The sequence below is a fragment of the Strix uralensis genome, chromosome 22 (genome assembly GCF_047716275.1).
Source record: "Strix uralensis isolate ZFMK-TIS-50842 chromosome 22, bStrUra1, whole genome shotgun sequence".
Classification (NCBI taxonomy): domain Eukaryota; kingdom Metazoa; phylum Chordata; class Aves; order Strigiformes; family Strigidae; genus Strix; species Strix uralensis.
The window spans coordinates 9,125,418-9,146,759 of record NC_133993.1 but is presented as its reverse complement, the minus strand read 5'-3'; the positions used below and the strand labels follow the sequence as shown (position 1 = coordinate 9,146,759).

The 21,342-nt window shown below is 55.2% G+C and overlaps 3 protein-coding genes and 1 non-coding gene across 8 annotated transcripts in view; 3 read left to right on the top strand and 1 right to left on the bottom strand.

The window, feature by feature from the left end:
- Window positions 1–1,865, top strand: part of IGF2BP1 (insulin like growth factor 2 mRNA binding protein 1) — a 30,655-nt gene extending 28,790 nt beyond the window's left edge. For all 5 annotated transcript variants that reach the window (XM_074891792.1, XM_074891790.1, XM_074891789.1 and 2 more), the window contains 3 exons: window positions 226–357; window positions 555–668; window positions 1,061–1,865. In XM_074891792.1, coding sequence (XP_074747893.1) covers window positions 226–357; window positions 555–668; window positions 1,061–1,153 — 339 coding nt within the window. In that variant the 3' untranslated portion in view covers window positions 1,154–1,865. The remainder of the gene's footprint in view (window positions 1–225; window positions 358–554; window positions 669–1,060) is intronic.
- Window positions 1,866–10,383: 8,518 nt separating this feature from the next.
- TRNAQ-UUG (transfer RNA glutamine (anticodon UUG)) lies at window positions 10,384–10,455 on the top strand. Its single transcript has one exon. It is a non-coding gene; the product is annotated as a tRNA-Gln (tRNA).
- Window positions 10,456–11,112: 657 nt separating this feature from the next.
- GNGT2 (G protein subunit gamma transducin 2) lies at window positions 11,113–15,099 on the bottom strand. The gene is made up of 3 exons (XM_074892294.1): window positions 14,667–15,099; window positions 13,527–13,616; window positions 11,113–13,157 (listed from the first exon to the last, which is right to left on the bottom strand). The coding sequence occupies exons 2-3, from the start codon at window positions 13,608–13,610 to the stop codon at window positions 13,032–13,034; spliced, it is 210 nt and encodes a 69-aa protein (XP_074748395.1). The 5' UTR covers window positions 13,611–13,616; window positions 14,667–15,099; the 3' UTR covers window positions 11,113–13,031.
- A 1,211-nt stretch (window positions 15,100–16,310) lies between these two features.
- Window positions 16,311–21,341, top strand: ABI3 (ABI family member 3). The gene is made up of 8 exons (XM_074892225.1): window positions 16,311–16,578; window positions 17,599–17,766; window positions 18,410–18,586; window positions 19,212–19,294; window positions 19,469–19,564; window positions 19,946–20,121; window positions 20,254–20,382; window positions 20,588–21,341. The coding sequence occupies exons 1-8, from the start codon at window positions 16,336–16,338 to the stop codon at window positions 20,746–20,748; spliced, it is 1,233 nt and encodes a 410-aa protein (XP_074748326.1). The 5' UTR covers window positions 16,311–16,335; the 3' UTR covers window positions 20,749–21,341.
- The last annotated feature ends 1 nt before the right edge of the window (window position 21,342 follows it).

Below are 21,342 nucleotides of genomic sequence, written 5' to 3'. Positions count from 1 at the left end.
GCAGGGCAGTTGACCCCAATTTCGAGCCCTCCAGTTTGTGGCTGGGTTAACCCACCATCAGCTCTCCCAGGGGCTGAGCTGGTTTGAAACCCTGAGGAACTGGGATTTCCTGGGATGCTGGCGGGTCCCAGGGGTGGAGACCCCTGAGCCGGCTGCCGTGGTGGGGACACGCCGGGGAAAGGCATCTCGGATGGCATCTGACTCCGTGCTCCGTCCCCTCTGCAGGCACAAGGCAGGATTTACGGGAAGCTGAAAGAGGAAAACTTCTTTGGACCGAAGGAAGAAGTGAAGCTGGAGACACACATCCGGGTCCCCGCCTCGGCCGCGGGCAGGGTCATCGGCAAAGGGGGCAAAACCGTAAGGAAAAGTGGTGCTTGGATGGGGGTGGGAGCACCTGGGACACACACACCCCCCTCCCTGGGAGGGTGGCTGCTTCATGGCAGTGCCTGGGGACACCCCAGGGACAGATTTCCTGAGGGACTGGCTGGGATTTCCCGGAGGGACTCGTCCTTCCCGCACGGCGCGACGGGGTGATCTCTGCCTCTTCCCGGCAGGTCAATGAGCTGCAGAACCTGACAGCAGCCGAGGTGGTGGTGCCGCGGGACCAGACCCCTGACGAGAATGAGCAGGTCATCGTGAAGATCATCGGGCACTTCTACGCCAGCCAGGTAGGGCCCCGGCAGCTCCTGTGCTAAACACTAGTGGATTCTCTGATGGCTTGTATGGGGTTGTGCCCATGTGCGTATCCTCCTGTGGAAGTTTTTTCCACGCCTGGCTGGTGGTGGTTGCAGAAGTGGGTGGTGGTGAGCTGTGCCTTTTGCTGTGGGTGATGGTGGGGGAAGCAGGAAGAGGCGTGGGAGTGCACACACACGCAGAGTGTGACCTCCCAAACCCAACTTCTGGAGGAAACGCCACTAAAACTAGGGCAGGAAGGGATTTCCAGGAGCCAGTTCTCTCCAGCATCTTTCACGACATGCAAAGCTGTTTCCCTCACCCCCAGAGTCTCGCTGGCCCCGGGATCCCCCCCCCAGCTCCCCTCTTTTGCTCTTTTCATCCGCAGATGGCTCAGCGCAAGATCCGAGACATCCTGGCCCAGGTGAAGCAGCAGCACCAGAAGGGACAGAGCGGCCAGACGCAAGCGCGGAGGAAATAAGAGCAGCACCGACACCAACGTGAAAAGTGGAACAAGCCAATGCCGGGCTTAAGAGTGGCTGGGAATCAGTTACCGTAGACAGATGCTAATTTTTTCATTAACCGATCGAGATTAAAAGGCAGTTTGATTGGCTTCCAAGGTAGATGGCTAGGGTAAAAAAAAAAAAAAAAAAAAAAAAAAAAATTTGGATCCGTTTTTAGCTCCACGTGCCAGGACAGCTACTTAAATGAAGCGAGAGGTGCTGCAACGCGCCGGCAGCGCGGCGCCGGGTGCCCAGGGATGATGGTGTGACGAAGCCGCGGCCACCGCGGCGCTGGGTCCCCTCTCACGGCTGCAGCATTTGCCCTCTCATTTAAGTAGCCTCTGGAGGTCCTGTCCCAGCTGAGGTGCCCGGTGGCTGCGTCTCCCTGACCCCTCGCTCCCTCCCTCCCCGCGGCTGGTGGATATTCCCAGAGCGACGTTAAGCCTTTTGGAGCATTTAATTTTGATTTTTTTTTTTTTTTTTTTTTCAGTTTTAATTTTTTTTTTAAGAGAAATTCCAGGGGATTCTTGCCAACCCCCTGTTGGTAACAAGATCCATTGTGGGCAAAAAAAAAAAAAAAAAAAAAAAGATAAAAAAACACCCCCACCTTAACACCAAATGGATTTGTGTCCCTTGGGAGCTCTGCACCGCTCCAGTCTCGGAACCACCGGCAGGCAGGTGGGAGGGCAGGATTCCTCCTGCCTATGCTGCCTGCAGTGCAGTGCCTTGTAAAGCCTTAGAAGCCAGGAGAGCACCTCTATTTTCCAGGATGATTATTTTTTTTCTTTCAGTTGTTTGAATGTTTCTTTTCATTTTAGGTTAGTTTAAAGAAAGACTTTTTTTTTTTTTTTAATTTTTTTTTTTTTTTTTTTTGAAGCCTATGAAATAATGGCAGAAGCGGGACATGCGACCATTTTTCTCAGTGATCTCCGCTGCGGAGGTGACGACCCGTCCTAGAGACGAGGCAAACTGTCTGGGGAAGGGAAGGGGTGAGGGAAGGGCTTTTGCTTTTCCCTCCTCCTTTCAAGCAACAGCAATAAACCACCACCAAAAAAAAAAAAAAAAAAAGGCAAAGAAACCCCTGCTTGGTAGGAAACATTGAATTAATCTTCATCTCTTTAATAATCAGATTATGGGAATTAAATGCATGCAGAATGGTTTGGGGGGTCGGGAGGGAGCCGGAGGGGCTGAGGGGTGCAGCGCAGCGATGCCCAGCCGCAGGGGACTTGGCTTTGCCGCTGATCCGGGGCTGGTTTTGTGCCCAACTCCTTTGCCACGTCCCCTGCCAGCTGCCCTCAGCCTCAGTTTCCCCACCCAGAGCGGGAGGTTTGTGCCCTGAAGTCCCATCGGAGCCTCCAGGGGCTCGGAGCCTCCAGGGGCTCAGCCGTGGGGGAATACAGGGTGGTTTTTTGTTTTTTTTTTTTTTTTCTGAAAACACCCAGGGAATATATTTATTAGCGAACTGGGGAGGTGCCAGCTCACATGAACTCCCCTGGGGCTGTTTGTGTCTTACTCCCCCGCCCCCGCTCCAAATCTCTCTAGGTGGGGAAAAAAATATTCCTGAAATTTGGCACATTTTTATTAGCTTATAAAGATATTTTTTTTGTTATTTAAAAAAAACAAACACCAACCACCACCCTCCTTTCTGCAGTAAGAATAATTGTTCTCATGAGACGATACCAAATATATACGTCAAACGAATGTAATATGGTTACTGATTCCCGTCACTCTTATGTGGATTTTATATTTTAGATATATTTTAATGATTTGTTTTTAATATTGAGTATTTGGAAGGGACAGTAACTGCTGCCATCGCCTCTTCCAGGCAGGGGAAGGTCTTGTCTCCATGGTGGAGCTGGGGCAGCCCCCGTGCTGCATTTTTTTTTTTTTTTTTTTTTTTTTTCTGCAAATGCATCTGAAATGTGGATTTACGCTGATTTTCCTGCAAATTGGGGCGGGAAGGTGGAAAAGCAAAATTGGGATTCATCTGGGGGGGGGGATGATTGGGATTAATCTGAGGGATGATGCTGGATCCTGCACCCACCAGGTGGCAGGAGACCCGGGAGCAACCCCTGGGTGAATCAATTTGAGGCTAAAAGGAGGGAATTTGGGACAAACCTCGCACTGATGTTTTTACCCGTTTATTTTCTGAAGTGGAGACCAGCCCTTCCGCTCGAGCAGGCGTTTTCCTGGGCGCATCCTCCAAAGCCAAACCCGGCTTGAAATTCAGTTCATGCAGCATCAGGAAGGCGGGTGGTTCATTGATAAGGGAACATGGCAGCAGTTACTGTCCTTTAAACCATTGCAACAACAGGGCGATGTGGGGGAAGGCCAGGTATTGCTGTGTGTTTGAGCAATGAGAGAAAAAAAAAGAAAAAAAAAAAAAAGAAGAGAAAAGAAAAAAAAAAGCTACCTCAAGGTATGAAGTTACCTCAGCAATTGATTTTTTTTTTTTTTTTTGGGCTTGCTGATATTTTATATAAAAGCTGATAGTCTTGAATATTTTATTTTTTTAATGAAAAGAGAAGTTAAGTTTCATAATTTCTTATGAGCCAGGAGTTATGTGCAGGTAACCAAGTGTTATGAGCTCTCTATGGAGAACGACAGGAATTTCAGACATAGTGGAAAAGATGGCAGCATCTTCTTTTTTTTTTTTTTTTTTTGGCCTTTTCAAGCCAGTTAATGAATTTCACCACAACGCAAGAGCTGTCAGATGTCGCGACTCTTCAAGACCTTGGACAAATTGGAGCCCACCAACTTTTTTCAATTGGGGAAAAAAACCCTGAATTTCTTTCTTTTTTTCTTTTTTTCTTTTTTTAAATTGAATTTTCAAAAAACCCAACCAAAACCTGCTACTGGCTGAAAGGCCTTTCTCAATCCAACTCCAGTGAGAAATCAAATGATGAAAGAGCTTTGGGATCAGAAATCTTCCACTCCCGGGGATGTGAGGACGGACTCCTAGGCAGCGTTGACTATGCAAAGTGGGGTACACGGGGTTTGCTGGTATTTAAACCACACCAGCTCAGGCGATTTTTTTTTTTTTCAAACACTTGGAAGCCATATATATATATATATATTTATATATATCCCAGAACCCAAACGAATCGGCCTCCTGTGTTGCCACGGAGGCAGTGTCGAACCATCTTCTCCACTATGATGCTGTTAAATATTTTACAGAGATTTGCCTCCGTTTTACCGAGGATAAGCAATTAAAAAAAAAAAAAAAGTGAGAAGGAGAGAGAGAGAAATTAATGGGAGCCAATTTTTTTTTTTTATATAAACGCACATCGAGGAGAGAGAGGATGAATGAACCCTGAGGACCGACGGGCCTGAACCTCTCTGCCCGCTCTAAAAGGTCCATGGGCTGTTTTTTTTTTAAGTCCCATCTTGCTATTTTTCACCATACCTGCAGGAAAACGACCCTTGCTTGAATGATAGTTAAAAAATACAAGAAATTCGGTGGTGGTAAAGTGAATTTGGGAGCAGTGGGCGCTGCCATCCCCATCCCGCCGCCCCACCAAAATATTTGGGGTGGGTGAGGAGCATGGGTTCCGGCCCATCACTGGCGGTAGGGAAGCACCGACCCTTTTTCTTTCCATAAATTTGGGGTCAAAGGAGCAAAATCAGGGCTTGGCAGCACCCGGCTGGCAGCTCCTGCCCCTCAGGGCCGTGGGAGAGGGGCTTCTGTGGGGTTTTCCTTATTTTTAAATTTTTTTTTTTTTTTTTTAGGAAGTCTGATATTTGTCCTAGGAAAAATGGTTTCTTATTACTTGAAATCTCTGGCTCTCTACTTTTTTTTTTTTTCCCAGCCTTGCACAGAACAGTGTATTCAGACATCGGTGATTATAATTGTCTTTTTCCAACAGCAAGCATTTTTGATAACTGGTTCAAACTGTATCATTGAGGGATAAAAAAACCCCAACAAATCCCACCCCAAGCACCCCCAGTCCTGTTGATCTGGTTGTTGCAGTGAGAAGATCTTGACCTAAAAATCTGATGATTCAGGGGAAACCTTTGATGCTTTTTCCCACCCCCAAGCTGGTCCCGCTGCTGTAACGTAGGAGCGATCGATGCTTTTTCTGGGGGGGGAAATCTCTTTGTTTTCCCAAGGGAAATTATTTATATAAAGTGATTTGCAGTAAGGAAGACGCCTCCAAGCATCTCCCATCTTTCTCCGGAGCCAAGCTGAGCTGGGAAGAGCGAGAGCGGGATAAAACAGGATCCCCAGCGCGGCTGGTTGGTGAGATGGGTGGCAGGAGACGCGAGTGAGCCCTGGATCAGGCCTGGAACGAATAAGCAGGAAAAAAAAAAAAGCTCTAGTGAACCCCAAAAGCAAGCAGGAAGGATCCCTGGCCCTGCAGTAGCTCTTCTAGCCGCTCTCTTTGTGCCAGAATAAAAGGTAATTTAGGGGGAACATCCTCGTGGAGGGGTGAGAGATGCCGTCAGCTCCTCTCTGCCGTGCTTTTATCCTAGCAGAAATAATTTTTTTTTTTTTTTTCATTTTAATTTTTTTTTTTTCCCTCCGTGAGCAAGGAGCAGCCTCAGCCCTGCCCCATCCTGGGATGCAGAGGGGATCAGCTGCTGTCCTGAAACATCCTTGTCCGTGTGGTGAGGAAGGATGCGGAGCGTTTAAGTTGGAGCAGGGGGACGTAGGGAGCCTCCAGGCAGGATTGGGGAACAGGGTAAAATGGGTTTCTGCTCGCTGGGTCGTGCCGGGGAGGAGTTGCAGGCAGCGAGCAGGCAGAGCTTGTGCGGCTGGCTGCCTCTCCTGCCACGGGCAAAAAGGAAAGGACGCTAAGCAAAGCACTTCTCCAGGCCTCAGTTTCCCCTCTGGGGGTGATGCTGCTCTCCTACCTCACAGGGCTGGGGTGAGGATGAACAAGTTCCCGTCTTTGGAAGCACTTTGCGCTCCTCGGTGCCGTGTCCCGTGCAAAGCATCACCGCAACGAGCCGCCGCCGCGTTACGGAGAGACTTGGATTTGGGGGTTCGCCTCGTTTTAATGCTATCAGAGTCTTCTTTTGCTATTCAGCTGGAGAAAAAGAGAAAAAGGAAAAAAAAAAAATCCCAAAATCCCAGCTAATGTTTCTTCTCTTCCAAGCTCTGAACGCTTTCTCAGCCGCTAAGAGCATCTGGGGGCTCAGCAGCGGTGCTGGGGCCGCGTTCCCTCCCTGCAGCCTGACCTGGCTGACAAGCGTGGAAGGGTTTTACGGAGTCAAACTAGAGGAAAATCCATTGTAAATACTGAAAAGAAACTGCCTCTAAGCTATGTTTTTTTGTTTCCTGGGCATTAGGTTTTGGGTTTGTTTTTATTTTTTTTAGTGCACTAAAAAAAAAAAAAAAAGAAAAAGAAGAAAGCAGTAAAAGTTAGTCAGATAGTTAATCAGTGCCAGAAAAAAAAAAATATTAATTTCTAGCTCCACCTATTTTGAGTGTTTTCTAGACTGAAAAAAAGATCAGAAACGCAGACTTGCTATAAGACAGTTGAAGACATTTCTTTAATTTAATTTCTTTTTATTGATGTAGGTCTTCCCTCCCTGTCCCCTGCTGGTCCACACAACATAGGCTTTTGATATCTTTGGAACTTTCTTATTTTCGGAGAATTTAGTAACCGAGGGTTGGTTTTTTTTGGGTTCCGATTATTATTTTTTTTCTTTCGGTCGTTTTTAATTTCTTTTTTTTCCGTTGTAGCTTTTTCTTTTGTTTGGATGAAATCGGTGTGATCCTGTGAAACGCGTATTCTCCTGAGAGGGCACAGAAATATTTAAGCATCCTCCTAACGCGCTGGCTCCCGGCAGCCACTCGGGCCGTGCCGTGCCGAGTCCGGCTGTGGTCTTTCCGGGCCGGAGGGTGCAGGATTTGGCTATGGATTTGCTTTGGGAGCTGGAAGCAGCGATGGGGCAGTGGGGACGAGCAGTGCTTGAGCTCGGGAGGCTTTGATCTGCTGGTCGGAGGTGGGTGGCCACGGGCCGGGAAGCGGCCTGGGAGCGGGTGCTTGGCAATAATTGTTCAAGGCTTAGAATTAATTCGGGAATCCCAACGGCAGCTCCACATGGGCAGCGCGTGGGGAAGAGAGAGATGCGTCCCCATTCGGTTGAATAAGCCTTTCTTCTTATTTTTGTTTGATTTTTAATTTTTTTTTTTTTAATTTCTTTTTTTAACTCATTTGTGATTGTGGATGAGATCCAGAGCAGAGCAAAACCAGCCAGAGGCTCTTAAATCATGAATTTTTTTGGAGACCGTGCAGGTGCTGCGAGCTGGAAACGTACACGTGCAAACTACCTCAGAGCTGACAGGGAGCCCCGAGGGACAGAGCGGGGGTCCCTCACCACCCCCCACGGCAGGATCCGGCCTCTGGCACCCCCAAGCTCAGCAGAGACCCTCCCAGCTGGTGGGGAGGCAGTTTTGGCATCCCGGCTTTATGCCCTGCGGTTAGGGAGAGCTGTGTGGTGGAGGAGGATGAGGAGAGCCGAGGAGGAAGGCTCTGGAGGATGCCAGAAGGGCAGCGGGATGGGATAGTGACTGAGTCAGACCCAAAAGTCAGCCCCGGGCTGACTGCGGTGTGCATTTGATCCCTGCTGCTTTACTGTACGTTACAGAATTCTTTAGTTTTTTGTTGAATACCTCTCTGAGCGGCGGCGGGGCGCGGCAGCGGGGGGGGATGCTCTGCCAGACCCCGGCAGCAGCTCGTCCCCGCCGGCGCGGCAGAGCGGTGGGTTATGAACTGTGGATAGTATTTGGGTGCTGCGGATCAGCCCGAGCTAACAGCGAAAGGGATTTTTTGCTTAAAAAAAAAAAAAAATTAAAAAAAAAAAATTAATAATTTAAGCCCCAGGAGTTGGGATGTACGACAGAACTGAAGCCATTTTTTTTTTTTTTTTTTTAATGGACCAGTTTGGGAAATGGTCTCTGCAAAGCAACGCTTAATCCAGCAGGAAGGAGTTCGCCGATATTTTGGGGTGGGAAGGGCTGATCCGGAGCACGAGCCCAGCAGAGCTGCCCGCAGCAGGGACGGGAGGCAGGGGATGGTGCTGGGCTCGCCGGGCTCTCCCATCGCTGTTGGCAGATCATCCCGGGAAATTGATGGGATTGACCGGAATCAGGGCAGAAAGTAATCCTTAAAATGGCCATAATTGGTGTGAGTGTTTGTTACCCAGCAGTTAATTGCGTCGGTTCGTTCGAAGCGCGTCTGGATTAATCTCGGGATCAAATTCCTTGACTTCAGGAGGAAATCTGGCCCTAAACTGCGACTCTCCCCCGCGTCACTGCCGCCTCCGTCGGTTCCTGCGGCCGAACCGAAACCCGGCAAATTTTAGGGTGGCTCCAGAGGAGGCGAAACCCCCCGTGAAGCCCAAGATTTCCTGAGAGCCCCGAGCGGCCGGTGCCCGTGGAGTCCCTCAGCTTCACCGCACGTCAAACCCGGGGGCACGACCTTATATATAACCAATTCATTTTTGTTTATCTACCTCTTAGAGACAATAGATTAAAAACTAGGTAGTGGCAACTCCACATGCTGTAGTTTAGGGGAAAAAAAAAAAAAATTACTCTTCTTTTTTCCAAAGAAAAATGTTCTTTAAAAATAGAATTTATGGGCTTTCTTTTCACTTTAAAGTGGTCATTAGTTGTAAAAGCTCCAGACCTCAGCAGTCCGAAATGGTTGGTTGTGACTGATTTCTTTTTTTTTTTTTTTTTTTTTTGAATGCTCAATCTTCCATGACTTTTTTTTTTTTTCCTTTTGAACCTGGATATTTACTTCTTTCATCAGCAGTACACCTCCATCCTCCTCGCTTCCCCAGCCCGGTGGGGCTGAACCCTGGTTTTTGCTGGTGGAATTGCAGTCGATGGTTGTTGGTTTTGTTTTTTTTTTTCCAGCAGCTTTTTGGGGCAGGACTGCAGCAGCGGGTTGATGGCAGCATGAGGGGGGTGATTGAGCTGAATTTGGGGTGCTGTGTCACTCTGCACCCTGCCTCCGGGAGCACCCAGCACCTCCTCATCCACTGGATGGGTGCACCCGAGGGTGCTGCTTCTCCCAGCAGCTGCCCCAATACAATTTCAGGCTATTCAGAAAAAAAATTGTACTTTCCAGTAATGATATTGTTTTTCCTCTTTTCAGCTGATTTGTTTCTTTTTGCCCTTTCCCCCTCCCTCTCCTCCTTGCCTCTTCTAATCCATGTTCTTCCCTTGTCCCCTCGCGTGAGGCAGTTTGTTGGCTTGGATGTGGAGTTGGGATTACGGATGGACGTGGGCTCCGTTTCTCTTCCAGCCTTTTTTTTTTTTTTTTTTTTTTTGCCACAAACCGCTTTACTCCACTGTTTCATTTTTAAAAATAATAATAATAAAAAACAACAAACAAGCAAAAAAACCCCTATACTGGTTTTGTGTGTTTTTATGGAGTTGGGGGGGAGGAAGAAATATAGAAATAGAGGGGGGGAATAGAGGAAAAAATAGAGAAAGAAGGGGGAATTGAGTTAAAATAGAGAAAGGGGGGGAAATGAGGAAAAATAGAGTAAGGAAGGGGGAAATAGAGGGGTAAAGGGAGAAAGGAAGGGGGGAAATGAGGAAAAAAGAAAGAAAGGGGGGAAATGGTTGTTGAGAGTTGGGGATGAGGAGGGGAGGTGGCCGCAGTGAAGCTCGGGGCTATCCCAGGGGATGCTACGGCCTGTCGTCGGTGCCGGTAGCACCCAAATGGGGCCGGTATCGTGATTTAAAGGGGTTTGTAGGAATAATTAATAGAATTTTCGTGTCCGGGGGTGCTGGGAGAGGGGGGATGGACTCTCTGCAGTGCTTCGCCCTCCCCCCCCCCCCGCCCCCGGGATGCAGCTGTGCAGCACCGCTGCTGCTCCCCAACCGCGCTGCAGCCTCCGGACCCTCCCGGGTGGCTCAAGGGCACCGACAGGTCGCTCTCGGTGCCCTTGAGCCACCCGGGAGGGTCCGGAGGCTGCCCACGGTGTGGTGGTGGTGGGGGAACACGGGACGGTCCCCCCCGAACCCACCCCACGGCCGGGCGCGGAGCGGAGCGGGGCCAATCCCGGCGTGCGCGGACGCGCCGCACCGGCGGTACCGGAGAGGTGGGAAGCAGAACCCCCGTCCCCACGGAGATGAGGTGGGGGGGGGACACACCGGACCAGACCGGGGGGGGGGGGCGGGGCGCGGTTTCACCCGTGAGTGAAGAAATAGACCGAGAGCGCGGCGCGGAGTTGTACACGTAGCGGTCCCATGGTGTAATGGTTAGCACTCTGGACTTTGAATCCAGCGATCCGAGTTCAAATCTCGGTGGGACCTCGTGTTCTTTTTGGCCTTCGCCGCCGCTCCGGTAACGCGGCGGGTGGCAGCCGCGTAACCGGGACGAACCGGGGAGGGGTAGCGGGAGGGAAACGGGGTAGCACCGGGTGCGCCCTCCCGGCCCCCGCCGGGCTCCATTTTGTGCGGGGGCGCCGGCTCTTCACTACGCATGCGCGGGAGAGGCGGAGCAGAGACCGGCGGGGCCCCCCCGCCCTCGCAGCTGCCGGCGCTGATTGGGCGCGCGGGTTGACACTCTCGCCTACGCGCGCTGCTATTGGCTGGAAGCGCGCTCCGCCCCGCCTCCCAACGCGTTATAGTGTAGCGACGACTCTTCGTTTCGGGTTCGCGGACCGGCGTGGGCGCTGGGGGATCCGGCCCCAAAGACCCGGCCTTGGTTTAAGCCGCCGTTGGGCCAGGAGCGTCCTAAATCCCTTCGGCAGTGGCTTAGCCGGCTCTGACGCGGGTTTCCAGCCGTTTAACGTCGATTAACGGGTCAATCCCTGCTGAGCACCAGGAACCCGACAGCATCTGGGTTATCACCCTGGTTTAGGCAGACCAGGCTCTGGTGCTCTGCTTTGGCCTAAGAGCTGCGCCCAGGCTGAGCCAGGCAGCCCCACAGCCCTGCCCCTCGCAGCCACAAGAAAGACAGAGGCAATGGTCGAGCTGGTGGGTTTATTTAGCGTCTGCAGGAAAGAAGGAAACCACCACCACCTTTATTTTTGTCCTTTTTTTTTTTAAGCTAGGGAGGTATGCAGAGTGGTACTGGCTGCAGGGGAGTGATGGAGACCCCCTGCCTGAGGAAAAGCCTCTTCCATGTGTCAGTCCTCTGCCAGGGAACCCCCACCTTGGGGTGTCTCTGGAGCTGAAGTGCTGAGGGGGCCCCCCCAGCCCCATGGACACCGGGCTGAGCTGGGCCAGCCCATCGATGAGACCAGCAGGCAGGGAAACGCTGCTCCAAGTGGGGTCAAAAGCAATTTCCTTGCGAGCACCGTGTTTAAACTAGTCCCAGGCCCAGGAGCCCCAGCGGCAGCCACCAGTGTCGCAGTAACCCCACACCTGCAGCGAGTACCTGCTGCACCATCGTCTCTTCCCAAACACTGGATGGAAGAGGTTTGTTTCTGCCTTGAGTTTGTGGCCATTGTCTTCTCTGTGTGTAAATCTGCCGTGGGATGTGTGTAACCTCTGTGCTGAGCCCCAGGGGAGTGTTTCACCATGGGCCCGAGGGCTGCTGCCGTGTCAGAGGTGGGCTAGCATAAAGCAGAAGCGGGATGGGGACAGCCTGCGTCAGGGACGGGACCTGAGGGGCTCTGAGAAAGAAAAAGAGCTGCTGCTTCTGTTTGATATTGATTGGGGAAGTTTGGGGAGTTTTCCCAAAGAATATGTAGCTGTGATGGATTTAGAAAAAAAAAAAAAAAAAAGAGAACAAAAGAATCCCAACACCTCAAAAAACAAACCCCACAAATCTTCCCCAAAGTATCACCCTACTGAACTCGGCAGCTGGCTGTGCCCCAGCTGATGTGCTTTTTTTCTACCAAGCAGAGGATGAAATTTGTCCTAAAAAAGAGCTGCCTTTGGGAGCAGGATGATTAGGGCCTGGCCTTGCTAGTTTAGGGCTTGGTGAGTCCTGTCTTGCTCCAAGGAGCTGCTGCCCCCCCAAACTGCCTGCTCCAAGTCATCCCCATCACTGACGGGACGTGGTGGGATGCGACGTCGCAGCCCTTCTGCCCATACGGGGCCCGGTGGCAGCAGCAGAGGGGAGCTGGTGGTGAAGCAGAGACGGTGCTCAGAGCCACCACGGTCACGGGCAGGACCTGACAGCCCTGGGCTTGCTTTCCCACAGCTGCCAGGGGGTTTCCAGGGGAGGAGGAAGCGAGACTGAGAGGCGGGGTGAGGGTTTGAACAAGCTGCCTGGGGCCTCGCTCCTTCCCGTGCCCTACCCTGCGTTGGGTGAAGCCCACCCAGCCCTGCTCCGGCCATCCCCTGGCTCTGGGTGCCAGCTGCACGGTGGGTGCAAGCGGTGGGCAGCGGTGGTCAACAGAGTAGGAGTAAAGAGAATAAAGCTTCAGAGCCCTGGAAGTCCCAAAACAACGGGGTGAGTATTGCTTTCCTGTGCCAGATGGGGAAACTGAGGCATCAAGAGGGACCGACTTGAGCAAAGTGCTGCTGGGAGGCTTTTCTGCAGCAAGCGGGGGCTTGGCTCGGGGCTGGGCTGCTTGGAGAAGTGTGAGACCAGACAGTTCTGTGGTTTCATTAAACCCCAGTTTGCTGCTGGCTGCTAAAAATGCAGAAGTTTTGCTTGCAGGAAATCAAACGTAGATCAGCTGTGAGAGCCCAAAAGCACACTCTGCGCTGGCTGCTGAACCTCATCTCCGGTGGCAGGGGGGTAATTTTTTTTTTTTCCTCTTGTTTTCTTTCTTTTTTTTTTTTTTTTTGTCCTTTTGTCATAGTTTAGATGTGCTACGCCTTGGTTCTGGACTCCCCAGTGCTGAAGTCAGACTACAGGGAAAGCAGGTTTTTGACAGTCTCGGCTTCCACACGGGAACATCCCCGTGCCCAGCAGTGACACAGCGGGGGGGTCAACTTATTGTACAGCCACCCTTCTCCTTAAAGGGGTTCTTGTCCTCGGGGACTCCTTTCAGCAGTGGGTCCTCGCCCGCCATGGACTCGATGTACTCCTTGATCTCTTTGCCGGTCTTGGAGACCTGCCGAGGAAGGAGACGCTCCGTGTTGGTTATGGGATGGAATCCTCACCGCAGAGCTGCGTTCCCGCTCGTCAGCTCCCTACAAACCCATTTGAACAGCCGGGAGAGGGGAACCGTGGCCACGAACACCCCACCCAGCAGCCCCAGGGTGCTACAGGCACCTCGCTGGGTGCGGGGCTGCAGCCCCTGGGCTCTGGGACATGAGGCTGAGCCTGAGGGGGATGTTTGCCTTGAGGGGAGAGGTTCGAGTGCACGTGCTTCTGCCTGTATTTGAGGTTTAATTTCAGGGGTTGCGGTTCTTTGCAGCATGATCAGGTCTAAAGGTTACCCCAGGGAACTGCCCTTTTGTGTTTTGGGTGGAAGACTCACCATTTGCCTCTCGTTCTTCACCTCCTTCTTCAGCTGATCCAGCTCCATCTTCAGCAGCTCCTTCTCTGTCATGTCCTGAGCCATTTTGCCCTGTAACCACAGGGAAACAGCTCGTTATTAGCATAGAGCTGGGCTTCTAAGACACATTAGGACTGTTGCTTTGGCCCTGACAGTGTTGCAAACAGCACTAATGTCTCAGCTACCCCCACAGTGAGAGATGGGCTGATGCTAAAAAAAAACCCCGAGGCGGGAGGCACCTTCCAGGCACCTTTCAAAAACCCTTCTTGTAACATCTGCTGTAACCAGATTTTCGTTTGCTTGTTCTCAGCAGGCACATCGAGCGACAGATGCAGTTTGGGGGCAGTGGAGGAGGAGCCAGCCTGGTTTTTAAAGGGGTCTTGGCTACCACAGAGGCTGTTTCCCCAAGACACGAGTGGCCAGTTGAGTGGGGCTGGCTGAGCCCAGAGAAAAGCTGCTGCCTTGGAGCTGTCGGAGCCTCAGGGGAGAACCTGGATGCCCAGGTCTGCAAACTAGACCTTCCTGATCAGCATCCTGTGCCTGGGCAAGATTCAGGTTTTCTAAGGAACTAAGTATCTTTTCTTCTTTTTTTTCTTCTCTCCCCTCCTTGTGCTTTCCCTCCCAGGTAAGTGGTAACATGGATTATGGCCCCGTCACTGCGGTGACCTTGCCTATTTGCACGCAGAGGCATTGCTTGCTGTGACTGAAAGTTTTTGAGGCCGTGTGGGTTGGAAAAGTCCAGCTCTTTTTTCATGAAAGCCCATCCAAGGGTTAGGTGAGATTCCCACACAGCTGACCTGTGCTGCTGAGATCTGTTCCCATGTTAAAACTTGGGTTTAAAAGCCTGGACACAACCTTTTAAATAAAAAAAAGTCAGTGTGATTAAGCCAAAACATGCCTTGGCCCTGCTTTGGAAGGTGTCAAGCTTGCGTGTCCCAGATGCTGCTGGTTTTCTGCAGTGGCGTGTGTGCCTGGTGCTGCTCTCCCCCCGTTGACACCCCAGGAGATGCTCGTGGCAGAGCGTGAGGAGCCAAAAGCTGTGGCACAGCCACGGACTGGAGGGTCCCAAACCGGGTGGACCCCACGATGCCATTTGTACCTGGAGGGAGCAAAGCCACTTACCTCCGGGGACGAGGAGCTGCCCCTCTCAGTGGTGGGGACGTTCAGAGATGCAGCTGAGAGGAGATGCTGTCAACTGAGCCTTTGCTCTCTTGCTCCAGGCTTGAAGACTTCGTCAGCTCTCCGGGAGGGTGGTGGGGAGCAGATGTCTTTGGGCCTTAAGCTGATGATAGACTCAGGAGAATAAGCTGGTCAGGTGTTGGGCATTAGCCTTAAATAAGGATAATCAGTGCTGGGGCTGTGGGGAGGGGGTGGATGTGGGAGGAAGGATGGGGTGGAGAAATGCTTTATGGGGTGGGGGGACTGGGGCACCTGGGAAGCTCTTGAGTCCCTGCTATGGGTGTCTGAGCCTGTGGGGTGTCTGGGTCCTGTCCTGACTGGGACAGACTGGCCCTGTGGGAACTGCAGCAGCTTTCACCGAGTTTAGGAGCGGATGGAGAGGAGGGGAGCGGGGGCAAGAGCAATTCTGGGGACTGGTGCAGCCTCCTCAGGGGCCGGGAGCAGCTCGGGCGGCTCTTGGTCCTTCAGGGTGTGAGGAGCTGGGTTGGTGCTGGAGGAAATTCATCATTTCCCTCGTCCTTGTGCTGGTGGGGCCACGGGCTCAGGAAGGGCCAAGCCCTAACGTGGGTTTTGCTCCTGTCTGGCCGGTGTAAAGTTGCTGGGGCTGAGGACAGAGTCCAGGAGGCCCCAAGGAGGGACCTGCGTGGGGAGGAGGAAGAGGAGGAGAGGGTGGAGGGGGATTTCCAAGCACTGGGCAAGTAGGAATTTCCTGCCCTGGAAACAGCCTCACCCCTGGGGATGTGAAAGGTTGTTAAGCAGAGCAGGGAGAAGGACACGCTGTCCCGGGCGAGGGAAAGATGGGCACCACCGTGGGGTCACTTGTCACATCCCTCTGAGCTGAGTGAGGTTGGGGGGACTGGGACAGGTCACAGGTAATTAGTGACAGAACAAGAGGGAACAGCTCTAAACTGCAACAGGGGAGGTTCAGACTGGACATGAGGAAAAAATCTTTCCCAGAAAGAGTGGTCAGAGAGTGGAATAGGCTGCCCAGGCAGGGGGTGGAGTCCCCACCCCTGGGTGTGTTTAAGGGTCGTTTGGATGAGCTGTTGGGGGACGTGGGGTAGGGGAGAACTTTGTAGAGTCGGGCTGAGGGTTGGACTCGATGATCCCGAGGGGCTTTTCCAACCTGGATGATTCTGTGTGTGACAGTGCTGTGTGGGATGCCCAGGGCACACGGGGCTTTTCCAGGGAGGAGGACGTGGCAGTGGATGCGCTGCCCTTGGCTGTATCTCCTGCCCGGCTGATAAAGGCGAAGGGAAGGGAATCACCCCCCCTGGCTGCACCCCAGCCCGGCTCAGCCCCACACCCACCGGGAGGGCGGCAGCGGCTCGTGGAGGGTGGGCGCAGGTGGTAGAGATGGGGGTCGGGATCTTTTTCAGTCGCTCACCCCCCACCCCGCACTGCCAGTTCCTCTGTGACTCCCATCCTTCACCATCGCAGCCACACTCACCCCCTGCCCCCGTGGGGTGACCCCCAGTCCCCCAACACATCCCTCATGGGGCTGGGGCTACACTGGCTTCCTCCCCACTGCCCCTGCCCCACTTTTCCTCATCACCCCTGGCTCTCCAGAGGGCCAAGATGTAAAGGTGGCCGTGGGGTGGGCTCCGTGCCCATGGGGTGTCCCCCAGGGGGGGACGGGGACACCGCGGCGCCTACGGGCCCTGCGTCAGCACCGCCGCGAGCTTCAAAACACGGCGCCGAGGCGGCCAGGGAGGAAGTGGGAGCTGAGCCCAGCACCATGTCGGAGCTGGAGCAGCTGCAGCAGCGCGACATCCCGGCAGGCCGGCAGGTCCTGCGCGACCACCACTGCAACCTCCACAGGGTCGCTGACTACTGCGAGAGCAACTACCTGCAGGTGAGGGGGACGGGGACAGCTGGGGACACCGTGGCACGGGCTTTGGGGCTGGGTGTGATGCTGGGGATGGCCGGGAGCCCCGGTGAGATGGTGGTCCCGGGGGGGTGCCTGGTGGGTGACGGTGAAGGTTCTGCCCTCGGGGATGGGATCCTGACCATCCCTGTTAGCTTCCTACAGAGCATCACATGCCGCTGTTTTTATTTTCTTGTGCCTCAGTTTCCCCTCTTGCTTCACTGCAGCTTTTCTGCTCAGCTCATGGGGTGGGTTTGGGGTGAAGAGTTCTCTGGTGGTTTGGTGCCTTTGGAGAAGCCTTGGGAGGGGACAAGGGACACCAGCCCTGCCAGGGCTGTCCCCAGGGTTTCAGAGGTGCCTCCTGGCAGGGCAGAGGCGAGCTGGGTGCTTGCACATGCAGAGCAAGTGTGAAGCTCTGCCGCCGTCAGCGTCCCTCCTCCTCCCCTCTGTCTGAGGGAAGGGGGACGCAGGAGCTTTTGAGATAAAATAGGAGGGAAAAGGCTTGTTCTGGTCCTGTGTGCTGGGGAGGGTGTCATGGCTGGAGGGGTCCCTGTGGGCTCTGCAGAGCCCATGTCAGTGGCCTCGCTGGCTTCAGCCAAGGCTGCTCCCATGGGGTTGGACCGGCCGGCACGGACCTAAAGGGGAAACGTGCTGAACTAATCAGAGATGCCCTCCCCAGCACGGCTGGTGGCACGGCCAGCTGTCCTACGCCTGGCTGGCTGGTGGCACGGCCGGCTGTCCCCAGGGCTGGCAGGAGGCTGAGCCGTGCACTCGGCACTGGCTGAACCGGCAGCATCCTGGGGAGGAATCCTGGTGAATCCCCGGTGCTAGGAAAGCCGAGTGCTGCTGCCTGGCCCGTGTGTCCCGCCGGCAGAGCCGGGGGAAGTTTGATGCATTTGGAAAGCAGAAGGAAGCATCTCTGCTACCGTGTGACTCCAGCGTGAAGGTCCACGGCAGCAGTGGCTGCATGGGGTGGGCTCGAACCACCGGCTGGGTTTCCCCCTCCAGGCGAGCGACAAGCGGAAGGCGCTGGAGGAGACGATGGCGCTGAGCACGCAGTCCCTGGCCAGCGTGACGTACCAGGTCAGCAGCCTGGCCACCGCCTTCCTCCGGCTGCTGGACCTGCAGGCGGCCGAGCTGCGGAAGGTGGAGGCCGATGTTGGCTGCGTGGCCCAGGTGGGACCATCCTCTGACCAGTGCTGGGGTTTGGGCCCTGAGAAGGGGGTGGGCACTGGGCAAGGGGGTTTGGGCAGCTTGAAGGGGCTGAAGACCCTCCTTCCCTGCAGCTTCAAGAGCCTGTCAGCTCCCCGTAGCATCACCTTGCAGTGGAAATGCAATACCAGCTCTTTGGGTGGTGGTGGGGGGGTCACCCACGGCATCACGGAGGGGATGAGTCCACCTGGGGCTGAGAAATGGGTCTCTGGGGTGTTCTCCCAGTCTGGGCACTTGCAAATCCCAGTGTAGGGGACTGTGGGAGTCGCCCAGGAAATCTCAGAGGAGCCAAAGTGGAGTGATGGGGCGCAGGGTGTTGGCCTGGCTGCCGCGCTTTCCCCTCGCTGCGGCCTGGCCTTGTCCTCCCCAAGCTTAGGGACACTGATGTGGAGTCCCGGGGCCACCCTCCCTCTTCCTGGCACTTGGAAGCCACCTGGAGCCTTTCCAGCCATGGGAGGAGATGGGACCTCGTGGTCATGCTGGTCCTTCCTGAAACCCCTCCCTTGCAGGCAGGGAGAGGGCTGGGAAGGGTGGTGGGACTTGGAGGGGGCAGCAGGAGGTGGGGAGAACCTGGGATGGGATGGTGGGGACAGTGTCAGCTCCGCAGAGGGTCGACATGCACAAGGAGAAGGTGTCTCGCCGGGAGATCGGCTCGTTGACCGTCAACAAGAGGTTCCCGTCCTACCAGAAGATCATGGCCCCCCCCAGCCCGCCCTGCCTGGAGCCCTACTACAGGAAACCCCTCAACTTCAACGTCCTGGATGACATCGGCCACGGAATAAAGGTCAGCCCAGGGCGAGGAGGAAGGCCTGCAGGGACGAGGGGGCTTGGATGGGCTTTCTCAATCCCCGATGTCCTCACAATTGCACTGATGGGCTTAAACCCCTCCTTGATGGAGAAGTGGGGTCTGCCCGTGCCCCGCAGCCCACTCTGGGCCTCATCCCACTGGCGCTTGGTGGTCCCAGCGTGAGGAGGGGGGACAGGCCCAATGCAGCAGAGGGAAACCGAGGCACACACTGCTCAGCAAACGCTGACGCTCCCACCCCCGCGGTACCTTTCCCAGCACCAAAACCACCGGGGCAGGAAGGCACCCACGGTGGGGGGGGGGGGAAGTTTCAGCAGCCTCGAAGGCGTGAACCCCCCCAGTGAAGCCGCCGTGGGGCCGGAGGGGAAGTGGCTGCGCTGGGGCCGCGGTTCCCACGGTGGCGGGCGCCTCTCGGCCGCCTCCACACAGTGGCGGCTGCTTCCGCTCGGCTGCTCCCGGCGAGGTGGGGGGGCCCAGCAGAGACCTCGGGGTGCTGCTTCCCACCGAGCAGGGAGGAAAGGGGGAGTCGCAGCCCTCTGGGGTGCAATGAGTTTGTGGGGCAGCTGTGGCCACATCACGTATCTGTGTCTCCCTGTGCCCGCAGGACCACAGCACCCAGCTGTCCCGCACGGGCACCCTGGCTCGGAAGGGGATCAAGTCGGCGGCGCAGGCCGTGGGCACCCTGGGGTGAGGCTGTGGGTGGGGATGGGTGCGGGGTTGGGGGCTTTGTCTTTCTGTGTCACCGAGCAGGTGACAAGGCGGAGGGGACAGAGCCACAGGCTGTACCACAGGCTCGCCCCGGTGCTGCTGCCATCAGGGTCCTGAGCTGGGCTGGGGGCTCAACAGCTTCTCTGCCCCCAGGAGAAGCACCCGCATCCCCGAGCCCATCCAGCCGCCCGTGGTCCCCGAGGGGAAGCTCTCTGCGGCCTCCTCCACCTCCTCGCTGATATCCGTCAGGTACCGGTGCTGCCCAGGGGTGTTGGGAGGGCCTGGGGGGGTCACAAGAGCCCAGGACAGTCACCATCACTCTGCTGCTCAGGGGAGGTTTTGCTGCAAAGGGGTTTTGATGAAAAATCAGGGGTTTGGGAGTGGGGGATTTGCTACCCGAGGCTTGTTTGTCTCTAGAGTAAAAATACACTCTTATGGAGAGGGTCCCTGATGGGGAAAATGAGGCACAGAGTGGGGAGAGGGTTTGTACAGGGTTTGCACACAGGTGCCGGGATCTCCTGCCCACACAGTGACCACCTCATCCTGGCATAGGGCAAGTGTCTGTATTCAAAGCATGGGGGGCAGAGCCAGCGCCCCCACACCCTGACACCACCACCTCTCCACCCTCAGCTCGAGCGGAGCGCCGGCAGCCCCCGGTGAAGGCGTCCTCCCCCCGCCGCCGCTGCCCTCCCTGCCGGGGCCATCGCCACCGCCCGCAGCTGCTGTCCTGCCACCCCCCCCTCTCCCGGGGGACCTGCCCCCACCAGGGCACCTGGCTGTACCCCCCCTGGACTTCATGCCCCCAGGTGAGTGCTTGGTGCTCCAGGGATCTGGGCTGGGGCGGGGGGGTTAGCAGGGACATGGGGGGGCTACATGTGGCTTCTGCTGCCCCCCATGGCACCCTTCATCCCCCACTGATTTTTGAGGGGGTTTTGCAGCCTCCGACGACCTCGAGCCGCCACCGCCGCCGCCACCACCAGCTTTGCCCAACTTTGAGGATTTGGCCCTGCCACCACCACCCGCCACAGAGGACCCCCCCTGGGTCCCGGAGAGCTACCTGGAGAAAGGTACAGTGGATCCCCACATCCTCCCGATCTCTTTGCCGTGGGGATTTTGGTTGAGCCACGGCACCGAGGGCCCAGGTCTGCCCTGGCCCCAGCAACGCTGGGGTCTGCCGAGCTCACGTCCCCCCCTCCCGCCCTTCCCGGTGGTGGCCTGTCCCCTGGGGTGGCCTTGCTGGGCTCCATGGCCCCTCTCTCCCTCCTCTCGCAGTGGTGGCCCTCTACCCCTACACGCGGCAGAAGGACAACGAGCTCTCCTTCCAGCCCGGCGCCCTCCTCTTCGTCACGCGGCGCTACTCGGATGGCTGGTGCGAGGGTGTCATGGGCGAGGAAGCAGGTTTCTTCCCCGGCAATTACGTGGAGCCCTTCTGAGCGCCGGCGGTGGGCAGCACCCCCCCCCGTACCCCCCAGCCTGGATCACCCGCCTGGCTTTGGCCGCATCCTGCTCAGGCCTTTGAACGGCGACTTTGCACAGCTCAGCCCTCGCCTGGGCAGCCTCCAGCGCCCGCAGCATCCCCCTGCCCAGTATCTCTCCCATCCTCTTTATATATTTTTTTTAATTTTGCCACCACTGGCTGCAGCTGGTGCTGGGAAGGTTCAGCACTGGGGGAGCACTGCAGGGGCGCAGGACCAAAGCGCAGATAGAGGAGACGAGGCCAAATGCCCGCAGGGATGAGGAGGGGCTGCGGCCCCAGGGAACCTGCTGTCCCCAGCAGCTTGAGAGGCGGAGGGGGATGAGCCAGGGCCCAATCCTGCACCAAAGGTGTCCCCATAGGGGCAGAGCATTGCTTGTAGCCTGGCCCTGCTCTGCTACTCCCCCTCCAATGCTGTCCCCCCGCTTTCAGCAGCCCAGGGAAGAGAAACAACACGTAGGTGCAACTCAGAGAGCCGTTTCACACCCAGGTTTATGTCCTGGATACAAACAACTTGTGTATCTGCAATATATAGATATATATCTATATACAT

What these genes read in the sequence shown, in the direction of transcription:
- GNGT2 (XM_074892294.1), bottom strand. Translation starts at nt 13,610, where the DNA reads ATGGCTCAGGACATGACAGAGAAGGAGCTGCTGAAGATGGAGCTGGAT. An exon ending in TGAAGAACGAGAGGCAAATG is followed by an intron (nt 13,158 to 13,526) that starts GTGAGTCTTCCA and finishes CTTCCTCGGCAG; the next exon opens with GTCTCCAAGACCGGCAAAGA.
- ABI3 (XM_074892225.1), top strand. Translation starts at nt 16,336, where the DNA reads ATGGGGTGTCCCCCAGGGGGGGACGGGGACACCGCGGCGCCTACGGGC. An exon ending in GCGAGAGCAACTACCTGCAG is followed by an intron (nt 16,579 to 17,598) that starts GTGAGGGGGACG and finishes TTCCCCCTCCAG; the next exon opens with GCGAGCGACAAGCGGAAGGC. An exon ending in ACATCGGCCACGGAATAAAG is followed by an intron (nt 18,587 to 19,211) that starts GTCAGCCCAGGG and finishes CTGTGCCCGCAG; the next exon opens with GACCACAGCACCCAGCTGTC.